The 27268-nt window shown below is 48.2% G+C and overlaps 1 protein-coding gene across 1 annotated transcript in view; it reads right to left on the bottom strand.

Annotated features, from left to right (window-relative positions):
- Positions 1-10326: 10326 nt before the first annotated feature.
- Positions 10327-27268, bottom strand: part of LOC116913352 (M1-specific T cell receptor alpha chain-like) — a 495143-nt gene continuing 478201 nt past the window's right edge. The window contains exons 5-8 of the mRNA XM_032917508.1: positions 13712-13978; positions 12285-12329; positions 11393-11500; positions 10327-10808 (exon numbers count right to left, since the gene is read on the bottom strand). Of these exons, the coding sequence (XP_032773399.1) occupies positions 11394-11500; positions 12285-12329; positions 13712-13978 (419 nt within the window). The 3' untranslated portion in view covers positions 10327-10808; position 11393. The remainder of the gene's footprint in view (positions 10809-11392; positions 11501-12284; positions 12330-13711; positions 13979-27268) is intronic.

Below are 27268 nucleotides of genomic sequence, written 5' to 3' on the forward strand. Positions count from 1 at the left end.
GAGAGAGAGAGAGAGAGAGAGAGAGAGAGAGAGAGAGAGAGAGGGAGGGACTTTGAGAGAGTGCAGGCAGGGGTCTCTGTGTGTGTTGCGTGTCTGTGTGACTTTGTATGTGTATGAGGACTGCTGTCTGTGGCATGTGACTGGTGTGTATATGTACATGTGGCCTGGTTCCTATCACATTATCCAAAGCTCCCTCACCATCCTCCCGTTTCCCCTCACACTTGTCTTCCGAGGTTCCAGCTCTCATTAGTTAGGGGATGAAGGTCAGGTTTGTGCTTAAGACCACAGATCTTTGAAACAACGGAAGATCACATTGAGGACAAAGCCGGAGTAGAACAGAGTCTTGGCTGACGTCTAAGCCTGGTGTATCCACTGAGCTCTGTGTCCATCTCAGGAGCATTAGGTCTGCCATATATGGGGAGCAGCCCCGCCGAGTTCCACCGGTGCTGATTACCAGATGACCTGTGCTCCAGAAGTCCTCCCTGGGGGCCACACCAGCGTTGGCTGAGGAACTCCCAGTTCTGTTGCCTGGACCACACGGGATCAAATCGATGTTGGGGGGTAGCTGACTACCCCTATCCTAGCTGCCGAACCAGGAGGCTTTGCGTTTTGACAAGGTCCCAGGTGGTGCACACGGAAGTCTGAGAGGCTCTGATTTTCGGCTTTGGGTGTATCCTGCAATTTCCCAGGATCTTGGCAAAACTTGAGCCTCTCTGTTCCTTATTAGCCCTGATTAAGTAGACTCACTCCAGATTGAGCGGCTCGCCACAGAGCTAGCAAGCTTTTTAGGAGTGGTTGTGTTCAATATACTGACAAAAACTGGCGGGGGTCCTGTGGGCCACGGCTTAGCACTATGAGGAGGAATTCACTAGGATGGCTAAGTGGTCAGTGTGCTTGACACTCGTGCACGGACATCCTGTAGCTTTCCCAGGAGATCTGGATGGTTTTTAGTTTGGATTCAATAAGCAGATAGTTCAGATATGAAAGGAAATCAGTTTACGAGACTGAGTTAGCTGAGAAGAAGCAATAACTTGGCAAGGAAGACATCGCAACAGCCTTTACCATGCGCGTAGGTTTACGCTTCTTACTGTGGCTTAGAACCACATGGACCAGGTACTGAGCTCCCAAGTGTCAGATCTGCTCTCCTCTCGGGGGCTGTGATTTCCCCAGACTAGCCCTTGGTGGCAGACATATCTTGGTATGTCCTTTTACTGTCTACAACTTTTGGAATCTCGAGTTCAAATTTGAAAGTGCCCCATAGGTTATTAATTTGCTATAGACTTTAGTTAGCTCGCTCTGTGATTCTCAATTTCATATGCACAGAAAGACTAGCCGTGGTTATTCCTCAGGGAAATACCTTACTCCTCCTTCCACATGGCTACCCATTCTGAAGGATTTGTTTTGCTGACTCAGTTGAAGCAGGTACTGTGTGGACTGAGGGATGACCCGCTGTTTCCTGCAGCTTGGAGCTCTCACCTCCGATGTGGGGTGGTTTATTTTTATTTCCTGTGCTCTTTTTGTAGGGCTGCAAGCCATTTACCACAACTACTGTACATTGTTCCTTGCTCTGCAGTGGTGGGAAACAGCCCTTTGCACCTTCTGCCCACACACTTCCTGTCTCCACTGCATGCAAATGTCTCTCATGTTTCCTCTCTAAACAGCCCACACCTCTGCTCTTTGATCACCTCCTGTGATCTTGGCCCACAAAACACTTTTGTTCTGATGGCTGGAAAATACTTGGAAGTTAAAGAGATTTGTTCCCTTCTTTGGGAAATTCAGCAAGCCGGTGTCAGCTAGCTCAGGGTAGTTCTGGTGGGTAGTGGCTCTGGGCTGGAAGTCTAGGCCATTATTTGGGCACCCCATGATTTAAGACTTATCATAGGGTTTCCAATACTGCGATAAAACTATGTGGGGTGGAAGCCACTTGGGAAGGAAAGGGTTTGCTTCAGTTTACAGGCCATAGTCCATTCGTCAGGGAAGTCAGGACAGGGACTCAAGGCAGGAGGAGCTGATGCCCAGGCCAGGGAGGAAAGCTGGCTTGCCCCTGAAGCTCTGCTCAGCCTGCTTTCTTGTATAGCAGGACCTGCTTGCCTCGGGGTGGCTCCGCCTACAATGGGCGGGGCTCCCCCTTATCAATTATTAAGAAAATGTCCAACAGGCTTGCCCACCGTCCAATCTGAGGCGGGCATTTTCTCTACTGACATTCCCTTTTCCCAAATGACTCTAGACTGTCAAACTGACATGAAAACTAGCCAGTACAAGACTATGGCTAATTTTAAAAAAATTAACATAAAAATGAGTTTTCCCTGGGTATGTGAAATCCTTTCCCTTGAATAAGGACTTTAGTAAGAAAGAAAAAAAAGCTTGAGAATTCCTACGCCAGGCCAGACAGAAATACTTTACTTGCTTCATTTTGAATTTACAAGTCTGAGGCGCACACGCCTTTTTTTTTTTTTTTTTTTTTTTGGCATAATGTGGGCAGCCCGGTGTTGTGGAACGTGCTTTGCATGATCTAAAGAGGTGAATTGAGACTGTGTTCTGCCACATATTGTCTTTTGAACCCTAGAGACCCTCTGTCTCTGCAATTCTGTAAATAATTAATTAGGCGCCTGGGCTCTGCCCAGTGGCATGGGCTATAAAGATAAGAAGCAACCTTGCTGTCTAGGGGTGAGTGAGCCCACCCCTGTGTGTGCGTCCGCCATGGTATTAGGGCCTGTGCCCATCTGCTGTTTAAGTTCTCCGACCCCGTGGGTTCTCTAATCCCGCAAGGATGAAGTCTCATTTTTCCAAGTGGGGAAGTGGAGCCTTGGTTAACCAGTGTTAGGATGTGAATCTTCTTTCTGACTAAAGCATTGGCGTTGGGCTTTGGGCGAGCTGACTAATAATGAACTTGGGTGTGATGGTACTTCATGTTCCTGCTCTATGAAGGCCCGGTTCTCCACAGAACTGAGGGCTCTGACAGGATCCAGACAAAATCCAGGCAAACGGGGTCTTGCCCAGGACCTCGCTTGCCAGTGGGAGGAGAGACGTCTCACCAGGGGACCCATTGCTGCCTGCTCTCACAGGGGTGGACCACTGTGCTTTCAAAATTTTAAGTGTTAGAAAAATGACTGTGCGTGCGTGCGTGCGTGCGTGCTCTAATGACTTGGAGACAAGCAGCCTCACCATACCCTGTGCCATCTTGACATCCCTATTTAAAAATTTTTTTTTGCAAAGAACAATTGGCTTTTTAAAATTAAAAATTGCAACTAAAAATTACATCATTTCTCCCCTTTCCTTCTCCCTCCCATCTACTCTCTCCCCCCACATACTTTCTCGAATTCATGGCCACTGGCCTCTTTAATTGCTGATAGATATGCAGAATTGTTGATACACACACATACACACACACACATGTATGTATGTATGTATGTATGTATGTATGTGTGTATATGTATGTATGTATGAATGTATGTATGTATGTATGTATGTATGTATGTATATGATTTCAGAGCTGACCATTCGGTATTGGATAGCTAGTTGGGGGGCTCTTCCCTGGGGAAGACTGTTTCCTGTTCTCAGTGTTCCTGGAGTGCTGGTCATTCTTGGTTTAGGGTTGGGGCCCCGTTTGCTTTCCTCCCTGAGTTAACTTGTCTATTGGTGTCTTGTTGAGGTCTAGTTTTGGCAGCCGTGTCGGTGAGACTTTGTGGGTGTGGCTTCCCTCACATTTCTCAGGAAGCAATCTCAGAGCGCGCTTCCTGTTTCTCTGGTTCTTGCAATCCGTCTGCCCCCTACCCCGTCTAAGCTGTCCCCCGAGCCTTAGCAGGGGCTGTGTCCTAGAGGGATCAGCTGGAGCCGGGCACCCCATGATCCGCTATCCTCTGCATAGTGACAGAGTGCGGTTTTCTTTCTGTATGTATGCATCCGTGTTTGTGGGTGTGTCAGAGGACACCCTGGCAGGAGTCCGTTTTTTCCTTCTACTATGTAGGTACTGGGATCAAACCCGGGTCACCGGGGTTGGCAGTCGGTGCCTTTGCCATCTTGCCAACTTGTCTTCTGATTTGGCCTTATCACTGAACTTTTGACCCACCGGGCCAGCAAGGTGGCTCGGAGAGTAAAGACACCTTCTGTGCAATCCTGGTGACCTGAGATTGACCCCTAGCTTCCCTGCAGAAGTAGAGAACGGACGCCACTACAGTTCTCTGACCTTCACATTGCACCACGGCACGCTCTCCCCACCGTGGCAGCCCTCCTGTCATGAGACTGAGTAGTGCTGTTTCTGCATGGGAAGTATTACCTCGGCAGGTGAACCATGTCCACCCATGTTCCCCGGAGTGCACGGGGCTCTGTTTTGTCATTCTAATCTAGTCCTGAAGAGGAACCAAGGGAGTGCACACAATCACAGAAGAGTCACTGAGGCCAAACACCAGGAACTGGTCTGGTTCTACCTACATGGGGTCCTACCTATGTGATGGCAGCACCTAGCACTGAGACGTCATATTCAGCCTGGTGGGACATCAAGGTGGTGGGACATCAAGGCATTGGGACTAGACCACTGTGGTCTCATGTAAGCCGGTCCGTAAGCTTCCCAATGTGTAAAAGGGGCAGAGAAATACTCTGCCTATTGTTCAGGCTTGTGAGGACGGAAGGAGGCAGCGTTTGCTTTGGTGTTGAGTAAGTGCACGCTATTGAGACCTGGGATCCTAGACAGGAACTCGGCCAGCTCATGTGACCTGGCGAGCCATTGGAGTAAGTCAGCTGGGGCCGGCAAGGAGAAGGAAGGAGACCCTGTAGCGGATAAAAATCATGTCTCGCAGTTCCGCTGACCACAGTGTTTCAGGTTTACCTTGGGTTCTTCCTGCCCAAGGCTGACCATGAAACAGACCAGTTGCCCCCCACGACCTAAACCACATTCTCTGATCCACTCCACTCTCAAGTTCTGCCAGCCCCATCTTCTATCTGGTGTTTCCCTTTTCATCTTGGTTGATAAATTTAATGTGGATGCTTCACGGTGGATTTCAGGAGGCCTTCAAAACTGGGATCCTGTGGCCTCTGGAAGGGAAGTATGTTCACGTTCCCAAGGCAAACACACTCTGGTTTGTCCCTCACAGGTGGAAGCCCTTTGGGCTGATGTGGGACACACTGGCCCGAGGAGGGATTCTGCTCAGAAAACCTGCCCGGGGGGAGACGCCTTGAGAGGCTGTGTCCTGCTATTGGCTCAAGGAGTCCTACAATCAGGGAAGCCTCGAGGGTGCCATAGAGGAGGGGGAAAATGGGTCTCCTCATGGGCGATACAGTGAGAAGCATCAGAGAGGCCATGGGATACTGTGGGGTCCTGTGGTCCAGAAAATTCTCCACCCTGACCTCCTAAAAGCTGGAAGCTGGAGGTCATAGAAGGAGTGACAAATGTGTGTGATAAAAGCCGCTGAGCCACATGGGAGAAGTGGCTGAGTGGGGACTGGGTGAGCCCCAAGCTTACATGAGCATCGGAATCCTTAGGCAGCAGCCTTTTATCACAGCATGGGGGAGCACGGGTGGGGAGCATGGGCGGGGAGCACGGGTGCATCCGAGCAAGCACAGTCAGCCTTGCACACAGGATTGTGGTCCATCCTTTTTGCTCATCTCGACGTCCCACTGCTTTATTTCTGCCTTGGGATTTCAGTTCACTAAGCATTAACATAGCCATTATCTCCTTCCACAACAGCGGAAGTAGGTGGGCACGCACTCCGGGTCTCCGTGCGAATAATGCAAAATAGAGACGAAGCAAAGTTAAATGTGCCAGGAGAGAAGGTCGGGGAAGGACAGATCCAGATCCTGCTTTGCCTGACCCCTGGCTGCCCGAGGAGTGCCAGTAAGATATTAACAGAAGCCATAAAATTACAGCCATTGATGTCTCTCAGGCTCAATATTACCCGGGCTGTTTGTGCCGTGACTTTAGGCACACTGCTGAGTTTAATTTATACACGCCGAGAGGCAGGAAACCTAGGCTTTTCCGCTGGATGCATTTTGACAGGCATCTATCCCATGTGCCGGTCATCCAGATTCCAGGTCAACAGCCCTGAGTTCCGAATCCTTGTTCTCCTTTCCCATCAATCCCTTCTCTCTAGAGACAGCCGCCATGAGAGTACCTGCTGTGGCTTATCCCTTTGGCCTGTTCTTCAACTTCATCTGTATGGACCACAGAGTCCCTGAAACCTTAGACAGGTATCCCGCTGGAAGAAAACTTTGGTTCCTAAACTACCTGAGAGAATGTTGGTACAAAGTGGGAAACTGAGGCTGCGGGTTTACAGGTTACAGGAGTGAAGTCATGGATCCTGGGTCTGCCAGGTCCCTGTATTCCATCTCCTGGCTTCCAGCAGGGTAGCGTTTTCTGGGTTTCTCTTGTAGGTGGGTCTCCCAAACCTGGGCAGGCAGTGCCCCCTGCTGCCTGAGGGCCTGGCTTTAGACTCTTTGCAGGGTAAGAGGATCGTGCAAGTCTGGAGTCCAGTGACTGGCCCAGGGCAGGACCTTGTGAAACAGAAGTCACTTGTCATTTCATTTTCCTTTGGAAAGAGTTTTTCCGTAGGCGGTGGGGATTTTCTTTATCCCGAATAAACAGACCAAGGGAGAAGCAGCCTTTTGGTGGAGTACTGCTGCCCCCGTGTGGCCGCCTTAAGACAGTACAACAGAGAGGGACTCCCAAGACGGAAGTTTTTCAGGTTTCAGGTTCTGTGACTTCCTTGGACTCTGAGAGACAGATCTCCACCAGGGTTATTTCTTGACCACTTAAGTTTCCTCCTGGAGTGGAAAACGAGACCATACGGAGCTTCTTGTGGGAGGCATCCGTTGGGGGAACCAGTCATAGCTGTGTGTAGGCAGATGCCTCTTTCACATCCTGTCCAGCACAAGTTGGGCTGGACATAGACTTTCTCCTTTGAACTAAGTATATAGGCTGGTCTGATTTGAGGGCAATAGAGGTCAGGGGAGGGGGACTTCTTGGAGAGTGGAGCAGCAGTGCCTCCCCAGCCGACTGCTGCACATGGGTGTTACCGCGAAGACCTGCAAGCTCCACCCACTGTGCTCGGTGGCCTTCTTTTTTGCACCTGTGGTTGGGCTGCGGTGTAACGGCCCAGCCTACCTCTTCTGGGCACGTGGCCCGGAGAGATAGTATCTCTAACTCTGTATTTTTAACTCCTCTTTCCAGAGGATGTGGCTTCTGCGGGCGAGCTTCAAAGGGCGCCCTCTTTGCCCGTGTCAGCAACCATGACGTCATGGAAGTGGGAGGTTGTTCAGACCCAAACACCTGGAGGGAAGTGGGAAACTTTTTCCATTTCCTGTCCTACTTCTGGCTATTGATTCAATATCTGACCAGCTCAGCCATTTCAGGGTGCAGCTGTCTGTGTGATTCTTGGAGGAAATCCGATGCCTTGCGTGTCTGTATGAAAGGAGACCCAAAAATGGCTGCGTTGCTCGCTTGGCCTTTACCCAAAGCAGGTTGCCCCCCCCCAGCCAGTATGTACATCTGCAAGAGTCAGTATTTGCCAGGTCTCTCAGGATCACCTCTGGGAGTATCCCTTGGTGGCCCAGACTTCACATCTTGTCCAGGGCCGAGTGGGCTGGATGTCGACTTCCCCCTAGTACTAAGAAAGCCAGAAACCCTTCTTCCCCCGTGCTGCTTGAGGAACTAGGTTTTAGGGGATTTGTGTGGGTCACTGGGAAAACGGAAATGGACATTAAGTGACCTTCTCTAAATGCTGGCTCTCATGTATGACCAGAGTTCAGGCTTTTAGAAGCCCGTGTTTCCTAGAAACTGCCCTCCAGGATTCAATTAATGGTCATTGAGGCTAACATGAGTCTGAACTATTCAAGGTTCCACCACTCAAATTTCGATTATTTTAATAGTTTTGCCGAGCTACTCTAGCGGAAACAGTGGCTCATCTGGCCTCTGTGAACGTCACCCCTTTCCCTCTCAAGCTCAATTCCCTCCCCAGTGACTGCGTGGGCCCTCGTTGGTTCGTTTGTTGGTCTGTTGGGTGCTATAGGTACTGAGGATCTACTGGTGAGCAAGGTCATCTTATCCCAAGGTCATCTGCAGTCTAGCCACTCCCCTGCCGACACGTCACTGGGTAATAGGGTGATTATTAGGGTTTCCCATGAGATCTGGGAGCTGGATTTTACGGTGTACCCCAAACCTGAATGAGACAAAAACAAACCGTGAAGCCCCACAGGCTGCCTGAGTGGTCAGAGCCGAGGCTCCTACCTGGGTGTGTTCCACTGCGCACATCTATCTGTCCAGCCTGCCTGTTTCCGGACCAACAGTGACTCCAGCTGTACTGGGGAAAGCTCAGGTCACTTTCCACAGTTGTAGCCTTGGAACATGCAGGGTCCATTTTTTCTGCCTTCAGAGCCGGCCTGCATGAAGCCCTTGAGGGAGTAGGGCATTTGTCTAGAGTCTAGAAGTATCCTTTGTACAGCCGGCCCTGGCGAGGCGTTTGCTGGCGTATGGGTGCCTCTCTGTGTGAGCTGGCCTGGACTGGTCCGGATGCAGTAGCAGCCTTGGGACCATTGTCATGTTGTCACGTCTTCGGGTTTCCTCAGTAGCCTCTTCCAGACTAAGCAGTGGTTGGCCCAGAATCGGACATGGAGGAGCCTCTGTTCCCCACACTCGTTCAGCCACACGTAGCCTCAGCTGTGAGGGAAAGTTTTTGTCTGATTGGATGGCGATTTCTCTGCGGGGGTGAAGTTGACTGATCTCTTAATGGCCTCCTGTCTGCCTTGTCGCAGCCCTGCTTGGGTTGGGCCTGAAAGGAAACTTCACTCACCTCACCTTCGGCTCCCTGCCACATCATTCACTCTGGTCCTCAGGTGACCTCTGGATGTTGCTGTCTGGGGACACTGGGCTGGCATGGTCCAACAGAGGCCTGGGCCTCTTTCACAGTTAGTGGCCAGGTCTGTCTTTGGCTCCTATAGAGCCTTCCGGGCTTCCTACTCTGTCTCATGCCCACTGGGTCCCCTTCAGCCTCAGCATCATGGCAGCCAATTTTCAGGAGCACCGCACTTCCTCAGCCACCCACGCTTTCTTTGCCTGGATTTTTTTTTTTTTTTTAAGAACAAAGTGAATTACCACTTTAGGAGGGGGAAAAAAAAGACAAACTAATTTGCCTTAAGTTCTTAATGGTTGATAAAGGCTTGCCGTACTAACCTTCCCATGGGCACTTTCATCTAATACAGGGAAGAGAATGGTTTAATTAAAAGAAATTCCCAGTGGTAGTCTCTGGCATCGTGTCAGACACGCGAGGAGGGGGTTGGGGAAGAGGCTTTCGCCCCTCCTCCCTGTGTGTGTGTGTGTGAGGGTGGCCCTGTTATGGTGGTGTTTCCCGAGGCCTTTACTGATCTCGAAAGGCTTCACTGTAGGCTAGAGATTGTAGTTTAGAAATGGCGGGGTTCTGTGGTCAGTCTAATCGGGGGCGGCCAGGACTGGGGACATGGGTTTTTGCTGTAGTCTCCAGGTGCACCTGACATTTCCTAGGCGATGACCCTGGAGTTCACAGGAGGGAGGGACATGCCTTAGAGCACAAAACTAAAGCTGATCAGCCCCAACTCTATGAGGAGAGCAGGCCTGGGTTACAGCGGGAGTATTAGCGTATTCCTGGCTAATGTGATCACAGACATACAGGTGAATCATGGGAGTACTGGGTGGTGGCAGTGGGTAGGTGTGGGGGGGGAGTCTTGGGAAATAGCAAGTACTCCCTTTTGGTCGTGAGCAGACCGTTAGTTATTCGTTGGTCACTGAAGTGTATTCCCACCAGAATCCCTGCCCTTGGGGGAAGGAGACTGTCAGGAGAGGCTCCCTCTCTGCGGAGAGCAGTGTGCTGTGAGGCCAGGACTCCTACCGCTAGTGAGAGTTTAGGACATCTGTCCTTGGCCAAGTCCCAGCCGTAGGTTTGTGAGGCAAAACACAGTTTCAGTAGCAAGCCAATCTGAGTATGAAAGCAAAGAAGGTGTCCCCGGAGGGCAGGAGCCATTGGGTGAGAACCTGAGGACACTTGTCATCCCTGACTGGGGAAGTTCAGCTACAGGTCAGAGCCTCCCCACCAACGCCCCTGCTGTCAGCCTCTTATGGGTGACCCTGAGGTGTGTGGCATGAGCAACAACGACTCACGCTCATAAAAGGAGCTTCCTGGTTCTTGGACAGCTCCCTTAGGGGAATTTTTAAGAGGTCATTCCAAGAGGTTGGATTGAGGGGGAGGTTTGTTTAGGTAACAGCCCGGGCAAATATGATAGACACATACTTCAGTTTCTCTCTGCATAGCCGGCCATAAGCAGCGTGTAAATGCCCCCACCAAGCCCAGTCAAGCAGGATCACAGTTTCGGCTTTGTCTGAATCACCTTTAATGACGTCATCGGCAGCAGAATAATATACAATGTGGCTCAATACACACAGTAGCGGGGAGCGTCTAGACAATGAGATAATTTCTACACCTTGATGAAAGAGTAATATGTACTTCTTTATGGATGCTTTAAAAATACAAAAAAAAAAAAAACCACACAAAAAACATATTCTTTACAACATTCTCTAAGAGATTCTGCTGGGAAATCTATCATGGGAGAGGAGGTCTTCAGATCCAGGAGAAGCCCAGCCCCTGCGTCTTCTGTGAATGGTCAGCAGCAGCAAGGGGGCTGAGTGGGTACAGCAGAGCTTAGCTCTCCAGCAACCTTCCTCACAGATCGGGGAGATCCAGTCAGTCCTCAGACAGCCTTCTTTACGAGGTGGGAGGGCTCCTTTTGGCTTGAAGAGGGAGCGGAGGGGCGATGAGGAGGAAGGAGCTTCGGAGTCAGGCTCTTTCAATCTTGCGGACCTGGAGTGAGGAAGCACAGAGATCAGGACTAGGACCCTTGGGGATGTGATGGGATGAATTTATTAGGGGCTGTGCAAGGTGACCAGGGACCCTGTCAGGCTGGAAACATGTGACTCCAGCCAGGCTTAGGGCTAATGAGTATAATATCTTTGAATATCAAGCTGAGAGAGCTTGCTAGGGAGAAAGAACCCAGCAAGGGGCTGGACGCTCTGAAAGGCAGGTCCAGAGGCACGCGGTCCTGTGCATGGGGGTTGGAATTTTTTCCTTCTCTATTCTTTGGCTCTGTGACCTTGATGTAACTTGGCCTCACTTTCATCATTTCTAAACGAGGATAGTGTACCCTAGGAGAGTCAGGGCTGGACCAAGGATGCCAAAAAGATTGTATTCTGCTAACCAGGTGTTTCCCCCCACTGTTGCAACAATGTTGCCACAGTGTGTATCAGATAGGGGCTAGAGACGGTCTGTGGGTCCAGTCTTAGGATTTAAAAGGGAATTTTAAATCCGAGGGCGATTTGCTCTCAGGGTTTGGTCTTGCCCGGAACTCACACCTCTAAGCCTTTTCCATGCTTTCTTACCTCAACTGGACCACAGTCTCAGCGTCATGAGCAGGTTAAATCCGGCCACTTTCAGCAGGAGGATTCGGAGTCCCATGACTGACAGGTTTTGAAAGTTTAGATTCATATCTGTAAAGCCAAGAGGTGGTAGTCATTAACGGTATGTGCATGAGAGGGCTGTACAGTGACTCATGACACTGGACTTCCCCAAGAGCTGGTTAGGCTGGGTGTGGGTAACTTCAACTCCCAGGTCCACTTCTTTGAGCTTCTACGCACACCCCAATTATTCCTCCAGGGTAAGAGCATAGTGTTTTAAGACAAAAACCACCAAAAGGACTTAGTCCATATAATATTCTAAGGCCCTTGCGTATGGGAGTGGGTTTGGGGGTAGATGCTCAGAACTTCTCATAATGCTCCAGGCCAGGGCCCTTCAGTGAAACCACAGCTGTGACTCAGTATTGAAACGTGGAGCTGAGGAGGCACTGAGACCAGACCTTTGCCTGAGGTGGTGTGAGTTCTACTTCCTTTCTAGAAAGGAATTCCCCGAGATGTAGAGGGCCAGTGTCCTTAGAGTGCCACGGTTAGTTCTGGGCTGCTCTGAAGGGACTCACAAGTTCCACAGTGGGATCTTAGGCAGTTTTCTTTGGCTGTTCTCACAGAGGAACCAAATACAAGAGACACCGAGGCCTGAGAGTGACTCACTGGCCTTGTGAAACTGGAGGCCCTTCTTGTTAAATACTTAGAACGGAAAATGAAGTTAACCATGCTGGAGGCAGGGTTGGAAGTGCTGTTCCCATCCCCAGATCCATCCCCTCCTCTCGCCTCCCCTCCCCTGGGCACTAAAGGTTATTACCAGTCTGGGGCCTCCCCCCACCCCCAGCATCACTCAACGTTGGTCAGATCCTCCTCTTACCTGTTTCAAAGCTTTTCTCGACCAACTTGGCATCACAGGGCACATCTAAAAGGAAAAACAAAGACGTTTTCTTAGACTCTAAAGCATTCTAACTGTCCTACCCTGGGTTGTTGGTAGAAAAAAACATATCACAGCTTTTCTGTGATTCTTTGGGGGAGAGCTGGGGGCGGGGGACTTATCGCTCAAGGGTATCTGCTGGGGCAAAGGCCCTGGTAGGACCAATATCCTGGCTTGTGGGCACTCTTTGATTCTCTCAACAAACATGGGCTGGGCAAGGTATACACTGTAAGACAGCAACCAAAAAGTCAAGATAGTCTTTGAACCTGGCAGGTTTCAGTCCAGAGTCCCTTAAAGACAGTGGGACATATTCGCAGTGACTAGGGACATATATTTTCATGTAGCCCCCAAAGTTTTGATGCCCAAACACACTCCTTTATTATCTCTTACTTAGTATATGGTCCCAATGACTGAGATGCTCTGCCATTTTCCTTGATGCCCATTGACTTCTCATCCCTGTGTGGTTCTATCTGTGAAACCTAAGTGGTGTCAGTCCTACCATCACCTGGTAGGCCTTCCATCATCTCTCTCCTATGTTCTCTGTCTTCTGCTGGACCTATAGTCTACCCTCCACACAGCACTGAACCTTCAATTTTGTCATTTAGTTGTTTTTGGAGACAGGGCCTCAGGTAGTCCAGGCTGGCCTTGAACTTACTATGTAGGTGAAGATGACTGAACTTCTGATCCTCTTGCCTCTCCCTGTGATCTGGCCCCCTGGCTATGTCTTATAACCCATTTCCTGCAGCTTCTCCTTGTTCTCTGCATTCTCCTTTCTTGGGCTTTGACAGGGTCCTCTCTGGCTTGGGCACGGCTGATCTCGTCCTATGCTTTAATTTGTAGCGTGGTAGCGTTTTCTCAGAGCCCTTCTCTGAGCTGTTCTCTCCTTAACTCTAAGTTATTGCATATATTAATTGCAGCCTGGCGTCATTTACATGTCCCTCTGCTGACGGATGGTCTTCTTTATTAGAATGGTGTTCCCTCCTCCTCATCTGACTTCTTAAGCCACTCCAGTGCCTGAGACTCTGTACCCACACAATCTCAGCAGACATAGACATCAGGGCAGGCAGCTGGGGGAGGGGGACATGGAAACCGTGCCTGGGAGAACAGAGAGGGCACATGGTTCAAGCATAGACAGGAAGGTGAGCGCTTAGAAGAGTGAGACCAAACGCTGGGCCTGTGTCCTGTCATGTTCGCTTGTCTGCTTTTGTGACCTGCTAGGACAGGGCGTGCCACTCCTTAGTGAAACAGGATGTGGATTTTGCTGACTAATGATGAGGGCGAGGTGACCAAAAGCAGCTTTTGGAAATCACAGATTTGAGCCAGGCCTCTCCTGAGACAAGGAGACACCCCCCCCCCCGGGCGCCACTCACCTGAAGTGGGGCGGGAGTCCTCCTTTAAGGCGTCCTTGAAGGCGGCTTTGCAGCTAAAGCTTGTTTGGTTACTCCAGGCAATGGCCCCGTTGCTCTTGGAATCCATAGCCTTCATGTCCATCACAGTATTGCCAGAGACAAACGCTTCGGTACTTGCGTTCTGGGACACATTGGTTTGAGAATCAAAGTCGGTGAACAGGCAGAGGGTGATGTTATCAGACTGGGGATCTTTCAGCTGGTACACAGCAGGCTCTGGGTCTGTGACATCTGTGGGCCAAGAGGACAGATGTTAGAAGGTGGGACGCAGATGACGGTGATGGGCAAGAGCAGAACTCTCTGGACTAGTGGGTCTCGTTCACCGGCTTTACACCGGGAACGACATCTTAACTGTAGCTGCCACTCAGGCTTAGGAACAGGCGCGAGCCATGAGTGCCAGCCAAGATCTCCAGCTCTCAGCAGTCCTTCTCCATGGGGTCCTTTCTGGCATCCGGGCAAACCGGAAAGGAAGGCAGGACCACTAAACCATCTTGTCATACTTAACAAGATCTTCAAAATCCCAGTGAGTAGGACAAAAGCAAGCTTAGAAAACAGGGACTTCGATGTCTCTCTAGAGTACTCTCCGCCAAGTAGGCTGGACATTGGTGAGATGTGTAGGCGTGAGATATTTTGACATTAAGTTGGAAAATCTATCACCTCGCCAGGCCATTTCTTCCCCACTGCTAAGTGTTCTGAGTAACACTCACATCCGAGCCCTGTCTCTTACAATTTACTCCGGACTGCCTGGATTAGATCAACAGGCAGCCGACGTCTCAGAATTTTCACCTGTAAGGTGGACAGGCTGCTTCACTCCCCTTCCCATCCAGGCTGTTCTGAGAAATGACTTTATTTCTCCAAATAAAAATAACCCAATAAACCACACGGCACTGAACGAACGTGCCAGGGTTTCACCATGAAAACATCCCACTTAGCAAACCAGTCCCACTGTCTCTTTATTTCAGGAGAACAGGTGCCACCTGAGGCCTTGCCTGAGACAATTCTTCCCTTTTTCCCAGAGATTTTGTTTGTAACGGGAACTCTCTCAGACTGTTTCCCCACCCCCTCCACCGCCAGAGGAGGAAGCAGAGGCTGGAGGGAGGGATTACCACACCAGACCACCTAGAGAGTTCCCAGCAGGGCTGGCATCATAAGCTCCAGCCCCATGGCTCTCACTCCCACAGTTCTTGACTGATCACAGAGCCAACCAGGGTGGCCTTGGCAATGCAGGCTTCCAGCTGGATCCTAAACCAAAGCCTTCGGGCCCTGGTGCCATGGCTCTACGATGCTGAGTAAAGACAAGAGCTCCCTGTAGCAAGGTCTGCGTCGGAGCAACAGAGCTGGGTGGGTGCCATGGTCAGGCATGGGGTTCTGGCCCCTTTCAGACAAATATTTAAGGTCTCACCACAGAGACGTCCTAGTGTTTAACTCCTTTCATTTCCAGCCCCATAGACATCTACTGCAACCCTACCCTTCCCCCTGAAAATGAGAAACAAATCCCCTTTAATTAGAGGTCTTTGGGTTCTGTCTCTCAGAGCCCTGAAGTGAGAGGCATTCTATTCCTACCCAGTAAGAAGAACACATTTCACCACCGATGGCATCAGAGGTCACTTTAGCAGGACGGGATCAATTTTTGCAGCTACAAGTTCAGCTGTTTTTGATCCTAACTTGCCATCATAATTCAGAACCTACAGAGACGCGTGTCTGAGTGTGTTAGCGCTGTAGGTCCCCGGGGGCACTGCGGTGATGGAAAACTCCCTAAATCTGTGCTCTGTTGGTTAAGTACTAGGAACCTAGAAATGAAAGGTAGTGACACAGATGTGCATCCCACTCAGGTTTGGATAGGATCAGGAAATAGCACTGTGGGCTTCTCGGGAAAGATAGAGAATCTATCTGCATATACACTTCCAGATAATAACAGCCCCAAGTTGTCTTCCAAGGAGGCTGGGGTGAGCTCGCCTAGAGCCTGATGGAAAGCGAGGGGGGATTCCTGGCTGTGGAAAGAACTGATCCCTCTCACCTCACATCTGGTCTGCTTTCTAAACTGGATTCTCAGTTTTCTGGTGGCTGGCCCTGGTCCCATTCTCTGTGTTCTCTGGACGTTCTAGTATTTCTTATCTCCACTGTCTAAGAAGGCTCCTTTTCTGCCTTGTTTTCTTAGTCCATTTTTAATATCAGATCTGCCTGTGCAAGCCAAAAGGCCTGTGCCTTGTTTATCCCAAGATCAAATCTTCTTTCTTGTTGCCCCTCAGTTGGAATTCTGCCTCCCTCCTCTCTCTTACTTACACAGATCTTATCAGTCTGTCAAGGCTCAACAAATCTTTTCTAGCCCAGAAAGCAGTCTCAGACTAGGGCACTTTCTACCAGGACCCTGACCCCTCTGAATCTGTTTATCTACACCAGCCGTTGCCAACCCTAAAATAGTTTTCAGGTTGCTAAATGTACCGTAGTTCTGAACCTTCGTCTAGTTTTTATGCTCTCTGCAGACAGGTCAGACATCTGTCTATCCGTCTTAGGCTTTTTTATTTGCAGCCCAACATTATCTAGAGTGATGGCTACGTAGAGGCATTTAAAAATGTCCATTGAATGATTAAAGTCATCTTTTAATGAGTTTGACCTAGAGAAAACACAGATATTTAAGATGGATAGCGATGCCGTCCCCCTTTGCAGACCTCCGTAAAACAGCACAATTCCCCAGTGAGCCTCACCCCACCTTGGGAACAGTGGCCATCTCCAGAGAGAAGGTTCATGACCACGGCCTACCAGGTTGCACTTGGGATAACTCACCAGATATGACGGTCACTTGGGTCCCTTCCCCAAATGTTAATTTACCACTTAGTCCTCCAGTATTCACACTGCAGGTGACACCTTTACAAAAGCTTATGTGACCCTACCTACTCTTAGATAGAAGAGCACTGGCCTCTTGGGGTGAAGAATCCCAGGCCTGAGACTTAGCCTTTCTTACATGGTAATTCTGTCTCTGCTATAAACAATCCTTTCCTCCTGTCCTGTTCTACTGTGTTGCCCCAACTGAAGTAAGTTAAATGATTTCCATAAATTCAGGAGAATTTATGAGATCGAAACTCCCTGCTCAGAGCAGTAGTTTTTCAGATGTTCTAATGGAAGGATCTAGATTGTCAACTGCCTTATGACTGCCAAGGGTTCAGAGCCAGGATCATGTTTCTTTGGTATTTAGTGCTGGGTGGGATGGGTTCTTTCTAGAAACATTTACAATCCAACAGAAGAAAATACCTGAAGTCAAGCCAGTGTCTTGGACAGCAAGGCAGAGGGAGAACTTGTAAATTCTACCCTTGACTCCATTTCTACGTAAATGGTGGATTACTTAGTTAGGTCCTATCTCTGAAGATTAGCTTAGGGCGAGAGCTGAATTCCCAGTCCGGGTAAGGTCTTTGAAGAAGCTTTTCTGACACCAGTCAGAGCCTACTGGGCTCTCAGGATATTTCCCTAAACTGTCCTGGGGTTCTTGGTTTCTCACAACTTCTATTGGCCAAGGAATCCACTGCTCACTCTTTTTACAACAATGTAAGCCTTGGCGTGACAAGGCCATGATATTAGTGCCATGTATCAGACACTCTCCTAACAGAGGACTTTTTTGTTGTTATGTGTAGGTAATATCTTGCCTGATACCAGATGAGGGGGGAATATAATTTTGTTGTTGAAAGTGGAAACGCTATTAAATATAGCTGGTAAAGGTAGACCCAGAATTCAACGCAGGTCTATTCTCCTCCTCACCCGTCTCCCTCTCCATACTTATGAAACACAGCACACTGGGCAGTCACAGAGCTCAGCCACTTCTACCCTTGGGTGCGGGTTCTGAGAAAAGTCTCTTGGAACTGGTGTCCCCTTACCACACTCATTAGCTAACCCAGAAGTTTAACTACCTGCTGTAATAAAAGAGAATTTGTGTTTGCCATTAACCCAGCTCTTCCTCCCCAAGGGCACTTAGCTAATTTCCTGAATGTTCAGGTTATCTGCTGCTGATATCATCAGCCCCGCTTGAAAGCACTGAGTATGTGCAATTCTTTTAAAAAAATTTTTATTCTATAAATTACCCTGTCCAGATTTTCACGTATTCAATTGGCTCTTGGCACCTCTCTGACTTCAGTAGGAGAACTGGGAATATTTTAAGCTACCACGAGAGCCTGCAGAAATAAGAAATGATATTTTGTGCACCCCAAGATTTGCTAGCCATTACACTAACAAGGCGCTGGTTCTTTTTGCCCCGGTCATTGGCACCATCATACTCACTTGGGTACACAGCCAGTCTGGTCCCTGCTCCGAAGGTCAACTTATTGAAGCCACCAGACAGTGCACAGTAGAAAAGTGCTTTACAAGAATTCTAACCTGGGCTGGACCAGCCTCGACGGGACGCTTGTCTCCTGCCTCAGTTGACTGGTTTCCCTCAAGTCAGTTTTCCTTTGACCAAAGAGACATCTCACCATAGATAGACCTTTCCCTCAGCCATCTTGGAGCCAGCAGGGCTTTCCTGAAAGGAGGTTACCCATTCCGGCATCCACAACACAATTACAGATATAAGAGGCACCTTGGAAGAGTGTGGAGAGACAGGGATTGATTGCAAAATGATTCTAGAAGTACACATTGTTTCCTCTTCTGACATGGTCTTGTTCTGTAGCCCAAGGCTGGCCTTGAACTCATGAACCTCCTGCCTCAGTTTCTTGAGTGTTGGGATTATGTGTGTGTGCCATCATGCCCGGTATGAAATGGAACTCAAGGGAAGATTGCACGGGTGACTGGTGGTAAACATCGGCAAGGCTTAGCGACAGGACTGAGGGGTAGGAGGGCCCTCCCTTAAGATGGTGCCTGTAATTCCCTGGGGTATGCGTGGACTACAATGATCACGGCTTGGAAGCCATCATCTGGGACACGAACCACAAAGTCTGAGAACAGCGTAGGCAAGTGAGAGCTCTCAGTGGGGACACCACAGAGCCTCATTCCTTCTAAATTTCAGTGAAAAGAAAATAATCTAAAGCCCAGAGAGATTAGAAGGTGTGTAATGCGTTCCGATCCTGAAGACTGACGACGAATATTAGCATTTTAAAGTCTGCAAAATCTGACAATAAAAGCCCGGGCTCCTCAAGCTTACTATTTAAGGGGAATGTTACTATTCGTTAATATCTCATAAATGCACAATGTATTTATTTCGGTCTTTGGATATGTCTTCTCTAGCTCTAGGACATTAAAATTCCATTCTGAGTGCCAGTCTAATTTTAACTGTTGGGTTCTCTGTGCTCTGAATCTGCTTGTTCTCTCATTCTCTCCTGCGGCCACAATTAGGGGCCTCGCTGGTGCTGATTGTTTCTTTCTAATTATTACGAGACACCTTCATTTCCTCTCCACAACTGCAGAACACCTAGGTAGCTGGGCTGCATCCGCTTCTGCCCCGGTCAGCACGCCTAAGCCTCAGGATCTGCCCACACAGGACCGTATCTTCCCAACAGGTTTCCCTGCCAGGAACAATGTCAACTCGCCTAAAGCCTTTTCCAAACACAGATTTCTGAGCTTCCGGTCACAGTTCACTACACGCCTGGGAGCTGGGCATTTCAAAAGTGATTCAGATCATCACATCTCTCCCTTTCCTGATAAAACCTGTTGGTTCTGCGTCTTCGTTACAGACCTTTTTGGTCCTTTGGCCTCCAAACTCTGGTTTTCCAGAAACAGGATGGGCTTTCTAATGTAGGCTAACTGACCCTTGGCAGGGAAGAGGTGCTTGGTAAAGCACACAAGCAAACAAATTCGAACAGAGGAGCCTTCCCTGGAGAGATGGGATGCTTCCCCTGCTGGGATTCTGTCCTTGAAGACAATCTAAATTTCTATTTCATACTCCATGTATGCCATATTCCATGTGGGTGGACTCGAAAGTCTCTCTGCTTTAAAGGCCTAACAACTTTCTCTGTTGGAGAATACTTAACTAATGCCAAACCCAGCATGTTTTAAACAATGATTTCCTCTCCACTGAAATCTTCCCAAAATCTTCTAGAAGGCACTTTTGAAAAAAAAATTCACTGATTTAGTGTGTGTGTTCTGTGTTTGTGTTGTGTTGTGTTTTCTGTGTGTGTGTGTGTGTGTGTGTGTGTACTCGAATGTGCCATTGGGATGCATGTGAAGATCAAAGGACCATCACTTTTAGAGGTAACCTCTCATTTTCTATCATGTGGATTCCAAAGATTGACCTCAGATCACAGACTCCCAGAGCAAGCATCCTTCTCCAGAGAATCACCGTGCTGGCCCAGGAGGCATTTCCCACTCCCAGGAATCATGCGTTGAGATATACCTACATTGAAAGCGTTGTGCTGATGTTTAGCAATGTGAGAGCGAAAGAGCAAACATTCTGTCCCTGTAGAGATTAAGGCAGGAGGGTGAATGGAGGTCTGAGGTGACCTGGAGAAGCGTCTGGCTTGGCCCTTACTCATGGCAGCTGCTTTGTGCCTCCCTAGCATCTGGGTAACCCTGGCCATGGTAGTCTGTTCAGACTTGTGATCCTGGAAGCACACATTCTAAATTTCCTGCTCTTCCCCCCCCCTTCCTTCCTCACATCTAGCAAATGGTTAGGGTACTGGAATTGTTCTGTAAGTAGCTATTGCACAGGTAAATGCTCTAAATGCTCTCTTTTCATTGCTGGCCTGATACTTACTCCCAATTCTTATATTCTTCTGTTATGTCCATTTAACTTGTCCTTTAATTCTGTAGGGTCTAACTTTTTGATTTGTATTATTTTTGACATTATGTAGGCTTTAACGTTCCTCCTTTTCTCATAGCTGACATGGCGTTTCTTAAGAGTGTGTCCTAAGTTCACTATCTTTGGGAAGTTTAATCTATCATCTATTACGAAACTGGACGGTAACAAAAAGAAAAATAAATCTTTTGTTACACTAAGTCACAATGTTTTCTCTGATAAAGATCTAGGAACCACAAAAGAGCCTGTGAGGATGAAGAGGTTAATTCCCCTTGGCCAATGGCTGGGAATCAAGAATCCAAGTCCACATACACATTTAGTTCAAGAGCCACTGGTTCATCATGTAAGGAAGCAGAGGGACTTTCTAAGGCCACGCACTTACTTGCATAGACTTGGAGTCTTGTTCCCTCCCGAAAGTGAGCTGGCCCACGACCTGTCCCCCCACCCTGGTACAGCCCAGTACAAATACCTGCCCTCCGACAGGGCAGTTGCTGGTGACCGCTCAGAGTCTCTCAGGGAACAAAACTTTCATATGGCCTCCATCAGGGTTTTGATATTAATTGCTCTTTCTTTGTTGGTTAATAACCAAAGAACCGTCTCCTAATGTTTCTTTTTCCCTCTCCAAAGTTCCTGGGTCTTGCTAACACAAGTGTGACTTTACTTAGGTCCTCAGAAATGCTGAGACATGGGTCCTCAGAAATGCCGAGTCACTCTGCCAGGACTACTGTGGCCAGAGGATCAGGATGTACAAGGTTAGACCAAACTTCCTTACTCGGGGAAGGAAAAATTCACACCCAGGTAACCTTTGCAGTGTGGGTGGCTTCCTTCACACTAATAACAAACCCTATGGTCTAGTAGAAATCAGACTTCAGTTGTGTTTTCCTGAGCGATGTGATCTTAGACAACTTGCTAACCCCAAGTCTCTGTTTCTTTATCTATGAAATGGGCCCAATATCAATTACCTATCATCAGGATGAGTGAGTGTACTGATCTAAGACGGACAGAGCCCTGTCACTGGCAGGTCAGGCATGTTGTGAGCAGAGCTAATTATAATATAATTCCTGTCGGTGCTTTACGTGGGGAAAGGGAGGGAGCTTCTTGAAGCCAGAGGAGGGCCATTTTTGTCCATCATCCTGGCTGCAATCTGGGGGAAAAGATCTCATTGAGTGGACAGGAGATAGTGAGTTTCTCAGAGGGAGCAGTAGGGTAGGCTCTGTGTCTGCTATGAAGAGAAGTTCTTCAGAGACCTGACAAGAGTAAAAACTCGGTTCTCAAAATTTGGATATTTGTCCTTTGAAGCAGAACCCTTATCTATTATTCAGTGTAGCCTCATTAGACCTGACACACCGACAGTTACTTCTCTTCAGCGAAGGACTCCGTTAATGAGTACAGACCACTCCACTCTCTCACTGTAGGACGTCCTTCCCTAACATTCTGTTCACAACAATTCCCCAACGATTGCTTCTGCAGTACTCACGTGGATGAACCACAAGGCCGGTCCCTTTTCCAAATGTAAGCTTGTAGTTTCCTCCCGAGGTACACAGTGAGGGAAGCCTTTGATGAAACCTATCTCCCGTGACCTCCCTTTGCCATTGGTCCTGCTGGTTTGGGGCAACAGTCCAGGGAATCCTTGTCACCCACCCAGTTACCCTAAAAACCTATCACTTTCTTATCAGTATAGAGGCAGGAATATCCTAATACCGCCACCATCAATCACCTTGTCTGTGGGCAGACAGTCTAGTCTGATTCTAGGGCTTCTGAAAGTACCCTGGCAGTGGGGACCTGGGGGCATTTTACACAGGCTTGTGCTGAAGCACCCCAAACTTCTGTCAGAAGCTCTCTTTGCTCTTCTCTGGTTTTCCTTCCCATATTCTGAAGGTTCAGAGCCTTCCTAGCATGTGGGAGCTCCAGTCATTTGAGTCCCATAAAACCCTGTCTGAGCAACGTTCTGCAAGGTTGAGTCCCTTCCTGTGACTTGTGCTATTATCCTGTTCTCTTTACAGCCTGGAGATAGGCACTCGAGGCCATCTGATTGTCTGTATTTCCAGACCCCAGAGAAAAAAGTTGCAACTTTGGAAAGACGAGAGGAAACGAAGCTCCTGATGCCCACTTCAGAGATGCACAAGCTCACGGAAATCACAGCCCAGGCTACAGCCCTAAGCTGATGTGGGCACTCCAGCCATCTTTGTCCCTTGCACGCAGCTCACTATTGATCTCTCCTTGTGGTTGAGAATTGTTAGCAAAAGGCTGTGTGGTTCTACTGAACTCAAGGTGAGAGGAAGGGGCTTGTTACTACTCTGCATTGACCTGGACCCTGGTCACAGCAGCAAGGTGTCCCCAAGGTCCCTTCTAGCACATGTTTCTGCGATCCACTGTTCAATTTGAAAGCAAGCCTCAAGGAACAGTGGGGGAAGCGTTACCAAGAAGGCGAGAGTGTGGCCATCGGAGATGCCAGATAGAGAGGGTAGGAGGAAGCGAGGCTAGAGGAAGCTTAGGACCATCTGAGAGCCTGGTTTGTGAGTAACATCCCAGATGGATGGCGTATGTTCTCCACTGGAGTCAGCAGAAGGGGTTATCCAGGTGAAGGTTATCAGAGAGGACCTAGCTTACTTACTTGGTATCACTACCACTTGGGTTCCCTTCCCAAAAGTAAGTTTGTTGTTTCCGAAGTCCCACTCTGAGTAAGTGCTTCACAAAAACGACCACAGTACGGCTCTACCCTTTCACTGAGGAGACACACCCAGAAAGAGGTGATCTCGAGATTTCCTGTAAGGGGTGGTGTGAGGGCTCAAAGGAGCCCCCGTAATGAGAGCAAACAGTGCCAGCCTCCAGTGCTATCCACGGCCTCCGTTTCCCTCATCACAACCACCATCACTTTTCCCCCTCATCTGGGAAAGAAGAGTCTTTGTGAGACTTTGTGAAACACTCTGCTTCCTGCGTGGGCCTGGAGGGCATGAGAATTTCTCAAGGCCCGAGGGAGAAGACAACCATTTCTCACTCTTATCTACCACACGTGAGCAGAAGGCCCTGCTTTCTTGTGGATAGATGCAAAAATTATCTTTCATTTTTGCCAGGAAGAGCAGCACCAAGAGTAGATCCTACTGAACAATCGGCACATGCTAAGAACACGCCAGGGCATGTCTCAGGAGGTTTGGTGGCCCACGCACGGGCTCAGTCCTGTTTTTGCTTTGATCTCACTCTAGGATATTAATATTCATTGTTGACGAGCTTTTGATTCTTTTTTTTTTTTTTTTGTCTTAAAAAAAAGTCAGACATCTCAGTACAGAACAGAGTTGAATTCTCCCCCACTCAGAAATGTGGGGCGCAATTGTGTCTGTATTCTACCAAGAAGTTTAAACTATCCACTGTTATCCCTGACCATCTCAACAACTCCAATTTGCTAATAAGACTGAGAGGTTTTTTTAATTTCATTTACTTATTTATTTCTGAGGCAGGGTGTCGCTAGCTAGCTCTGGTTAGCCTAGAACTCGCCATATAGAGAAAGCTGGCCTTGAACTCAGCCTGCCTCAGCCTCTCAAGCACTGAGATCAAAGGTGCGACCTACCACATCCCAAGATTGAAGCCCTTGAGATCAGAGGTCATATCTGCTTTCTTCTTTGTTTTTAAGTCAACTACAGTCCCTGGCGTGCTGCTGATACTCAGTAATCATTTACTACATTGAACTGGCTTTTATTGAATGTTATTATTGGGAGCAAAGAGGCCAATTTTGGAAGAATTTAAAAGTTTAGTATACTCTGAGTTGCAAAATCTAAGTGCTTAGGCAAGTAAAAACCAAGGATGCATTTCTAAGAGAGATAATGAGGAGACAGTGTACACCCAAGCACTGTGAATTCCGTGCTGATTTTGAGCAGAGAGGTGAGAATTGAATGAGCAAACAAGAAATCACTCAAAGGAACAAATGCCCTCCCCTGCAGTATCTTGACAGCGATTCCTTTTAAGGGGCCACGAGAATAATAGGGCACAAATGTACACTCTAAGCCAGCAGCATCGCTGGGATTGCAAACAAGACAGTCACATACACTAACACAACAGCTCACACACCAAAGCAAAGTGAAGCACCCGAGTGTTGGTCCCACCATTACCAGGGGTCACTGTGACATTAATCCAGCCAAGGTGGCACCTGTAGCCGGGCCTGGGATTCCGACAGCACACTCAGGTCTGTTATTAAGTGTTCCAGGGTCTGTGTGCATCCACCAGAGCAGTGTGAGGCTTATCATTTTAACCCTCATCTGCCCAAGACTATTGGAAGATGAAAAGAAATAAGGCGGAACCCAGTAGGAGAGTCTGCTCGGTATACAGCAGGCTTCATAAAAGCTCTTAATGGTATTTGGAAGAAAACCAGTTCATACGGTTAGAGTTCCCACTCTAGACGGGACTTATAGCAGTTTTCTCTATTGGCACGGTCTGTTTATTATACATTGTTTCCAGGTATGATACTCATGGATACCGTACCCAATGTAACACTGTTGTCTACTTATTTTCTTATTTAAACAGCACTGAAAGTCACAAGTGCCTCCTTATCTCCCCACAAAAGACAAAGAAAGAAATAAACAAAGGCAGATGTCCCCTCTACTGTAATATAAGTCAGTTTTCTTGTTGCACTCACTTGGATTAACCAGCAGTCTTGTTCCTGTCCCAAAGACAAGGTTGTAGCCTGTAGTTCCTCACAGTGATTTGTCCTGTGACAAAATGGGCTGTTTCCTCCACTTACCACTCTCACAACACAGTTGGGCATAGGTCTGGGAAGCCCATGCTTTGTCTTTAGTAAAACGCTTTGTAAGGTTTCTGTTCATGAATGAATCTTGCACTGGTCTGCCAGGCGGTCATTCACTCAACCGTGGTCATGGGATGGACCCTAGGGCCAGGCCCCAGCTTCTACACCTGGCCTAGCTCACGCTGATTATTTTAAAAATAATATTGGATGATTAGAGTAACCCTTCTGCATCAGAGCTGCTCTTCAGGAAGAGAATAAGTTCTGAATTAGATGGTTTCTAGAGTAAGAGCTAAGTGGCCTGTGACCTGTGGCTGCCCTGCCTGGGGAAGGTCTGAGGAACAGTGAGGAGAGGGGAGGGAAGGGAGTCTGCTGCTCCTTCTCCCTGCAGACCTGAGCAGGCAGAGTGGTAGGAACAGCCCTCGCTCTGCTGTTACTCTGTTATGGAGAGGAGAGAATCCTTTAGAACGAGCATCCATAGCAAGACTTTCTGAATCTTTGACTCGTGGCATCGACTAAGAATGGAGACGCCAAACTCCCTGTATTTCCCTCCTCTCTGAGCGCCATTATCCCTCATTCCCAAGTGAAGCCTGACTGAGCCTCTGACAACAGGAAGTAGAACGAACAGAGCTTCGAGGCCAGACAGGCTGACCAGGTTTGAATTTCGGCCTTTCAGATAACTAGCCATAGCATTTTGGGCAAAACCTTTCTGAGCCTCACTTCCCTCCTTTAAAATAAAAAACACTTCCCTTACCTTATAAAGCTATAGACTCAATACAGTATCTAACATTATACCACACGTCACAGGCATTGATATGAGTTATTATCATTTCTTTTCTCTTGTTGTTGATGATAATGGTGGTGGTGATGGTGACAGTGTGTGTGTGTGTGTGTGTGTGTGTGTGTGTGTGTGTGTGTGTGTGTGCGTGTCCTGAGAATTGAACTCTCATCATTTGGTTTGTGTATCAAGTATTTTACATCCTAAAGCATCCCATGGGCCTAATTAATATTATTATTAATTTGCTGAGTTAGACAATTGATTAGCAAGGCTACTTCATTAAGGTTACAGAATATGCTCCCTCCACTGAGAATAGTCCCAAATCCATACTTGAATAGCATGAGCTTTAGGTTCCCAAAGGAGGGAGCTTCGTAAACTACAGATGTCTACACCCTTTATCTCCTGAGAGAGTCAGAGGGTCGTAGAGGGGCAATGATTGGTTCAATATCACACAGCAAGTTGGTGCCAAATCAAATTTAGCGTTTTGTCTGAAACAAGCATCCCTGGGCTCCTTCGTTTGCACCTCACTGACTTTGTGAGGACCGTGGTTTGTGTAAGGAGGCAGTTAGTCTCTGGAGTGAATTTGGCCTTTCTTATTTGGGCCATAGGTTAAAGGACCTTGGACGCCCACAATGGTAGTGCAATCAGAAAAGGTCTATTAGGTAGTGACCATGTGATTTTCTGCTCTTTCAGCTATCTCTGGCTACTCAATTCCACTCTAGCAAAATTCCCAGGTTAAAATTCTAACGTTAGACAGAGCTTCTGCCAGCCTCAATTCCTGGGAAAAGTCTTAAGAGGACACCAAATTCCATCTCAGAGAAAATATTCTTAAATTGTTCTCAATATCTGGTGGTTACAATATTAACACTCGAGCATTTGATTACAGTCAATTAGAAATAAGATACGGTGATAAAAGCACATCTTGTCGAGTTCACTATTCCACGTATTCACTGAGCACACAGCCTTAGTAGAGGCCTCCCACACTTACTCAGGTCCACTCTTAGCAGGGTTCCCCTTCCAAAGGTGAGTTTGCTCCTTCCCAACTCCCACAGTGTCTGAGGCCTCACAGTAAACAGTCTTCCAAATCACAGCTCTCCTCTCTTACAGTAATGACTTGGGAAACACTTGAGGTTTTTTTCTTTTTCCTTCCTTCCTTCCTTCCTTCCTTCCTTCCTTCCTTCCTTCCTTCCTTCCTTCCTTCCTTCCTTCCTTCCTTCCTTCTTCCTTCCTTTTAAGGTTTTTCAAGACCCTGGTCCTCACTGTATAGACCAGGTTGGCCTTGAACTCAGAAATCTGCTT

The sequence above is a fragment of the Rattus rattus genome, chromosome 12 (assembly GCF_011064425.1).
Source record: "Rattus rattus isolate New Zealand chromosome 12, Rrattus_CSIRO_v1, whole genome shotgun sequence".
Lineage (NCBI taxonomy): Eukaryota > Metazoa > Chordata > Mammalia > Rodentia > Muridae > Rattus > Rattus rattus.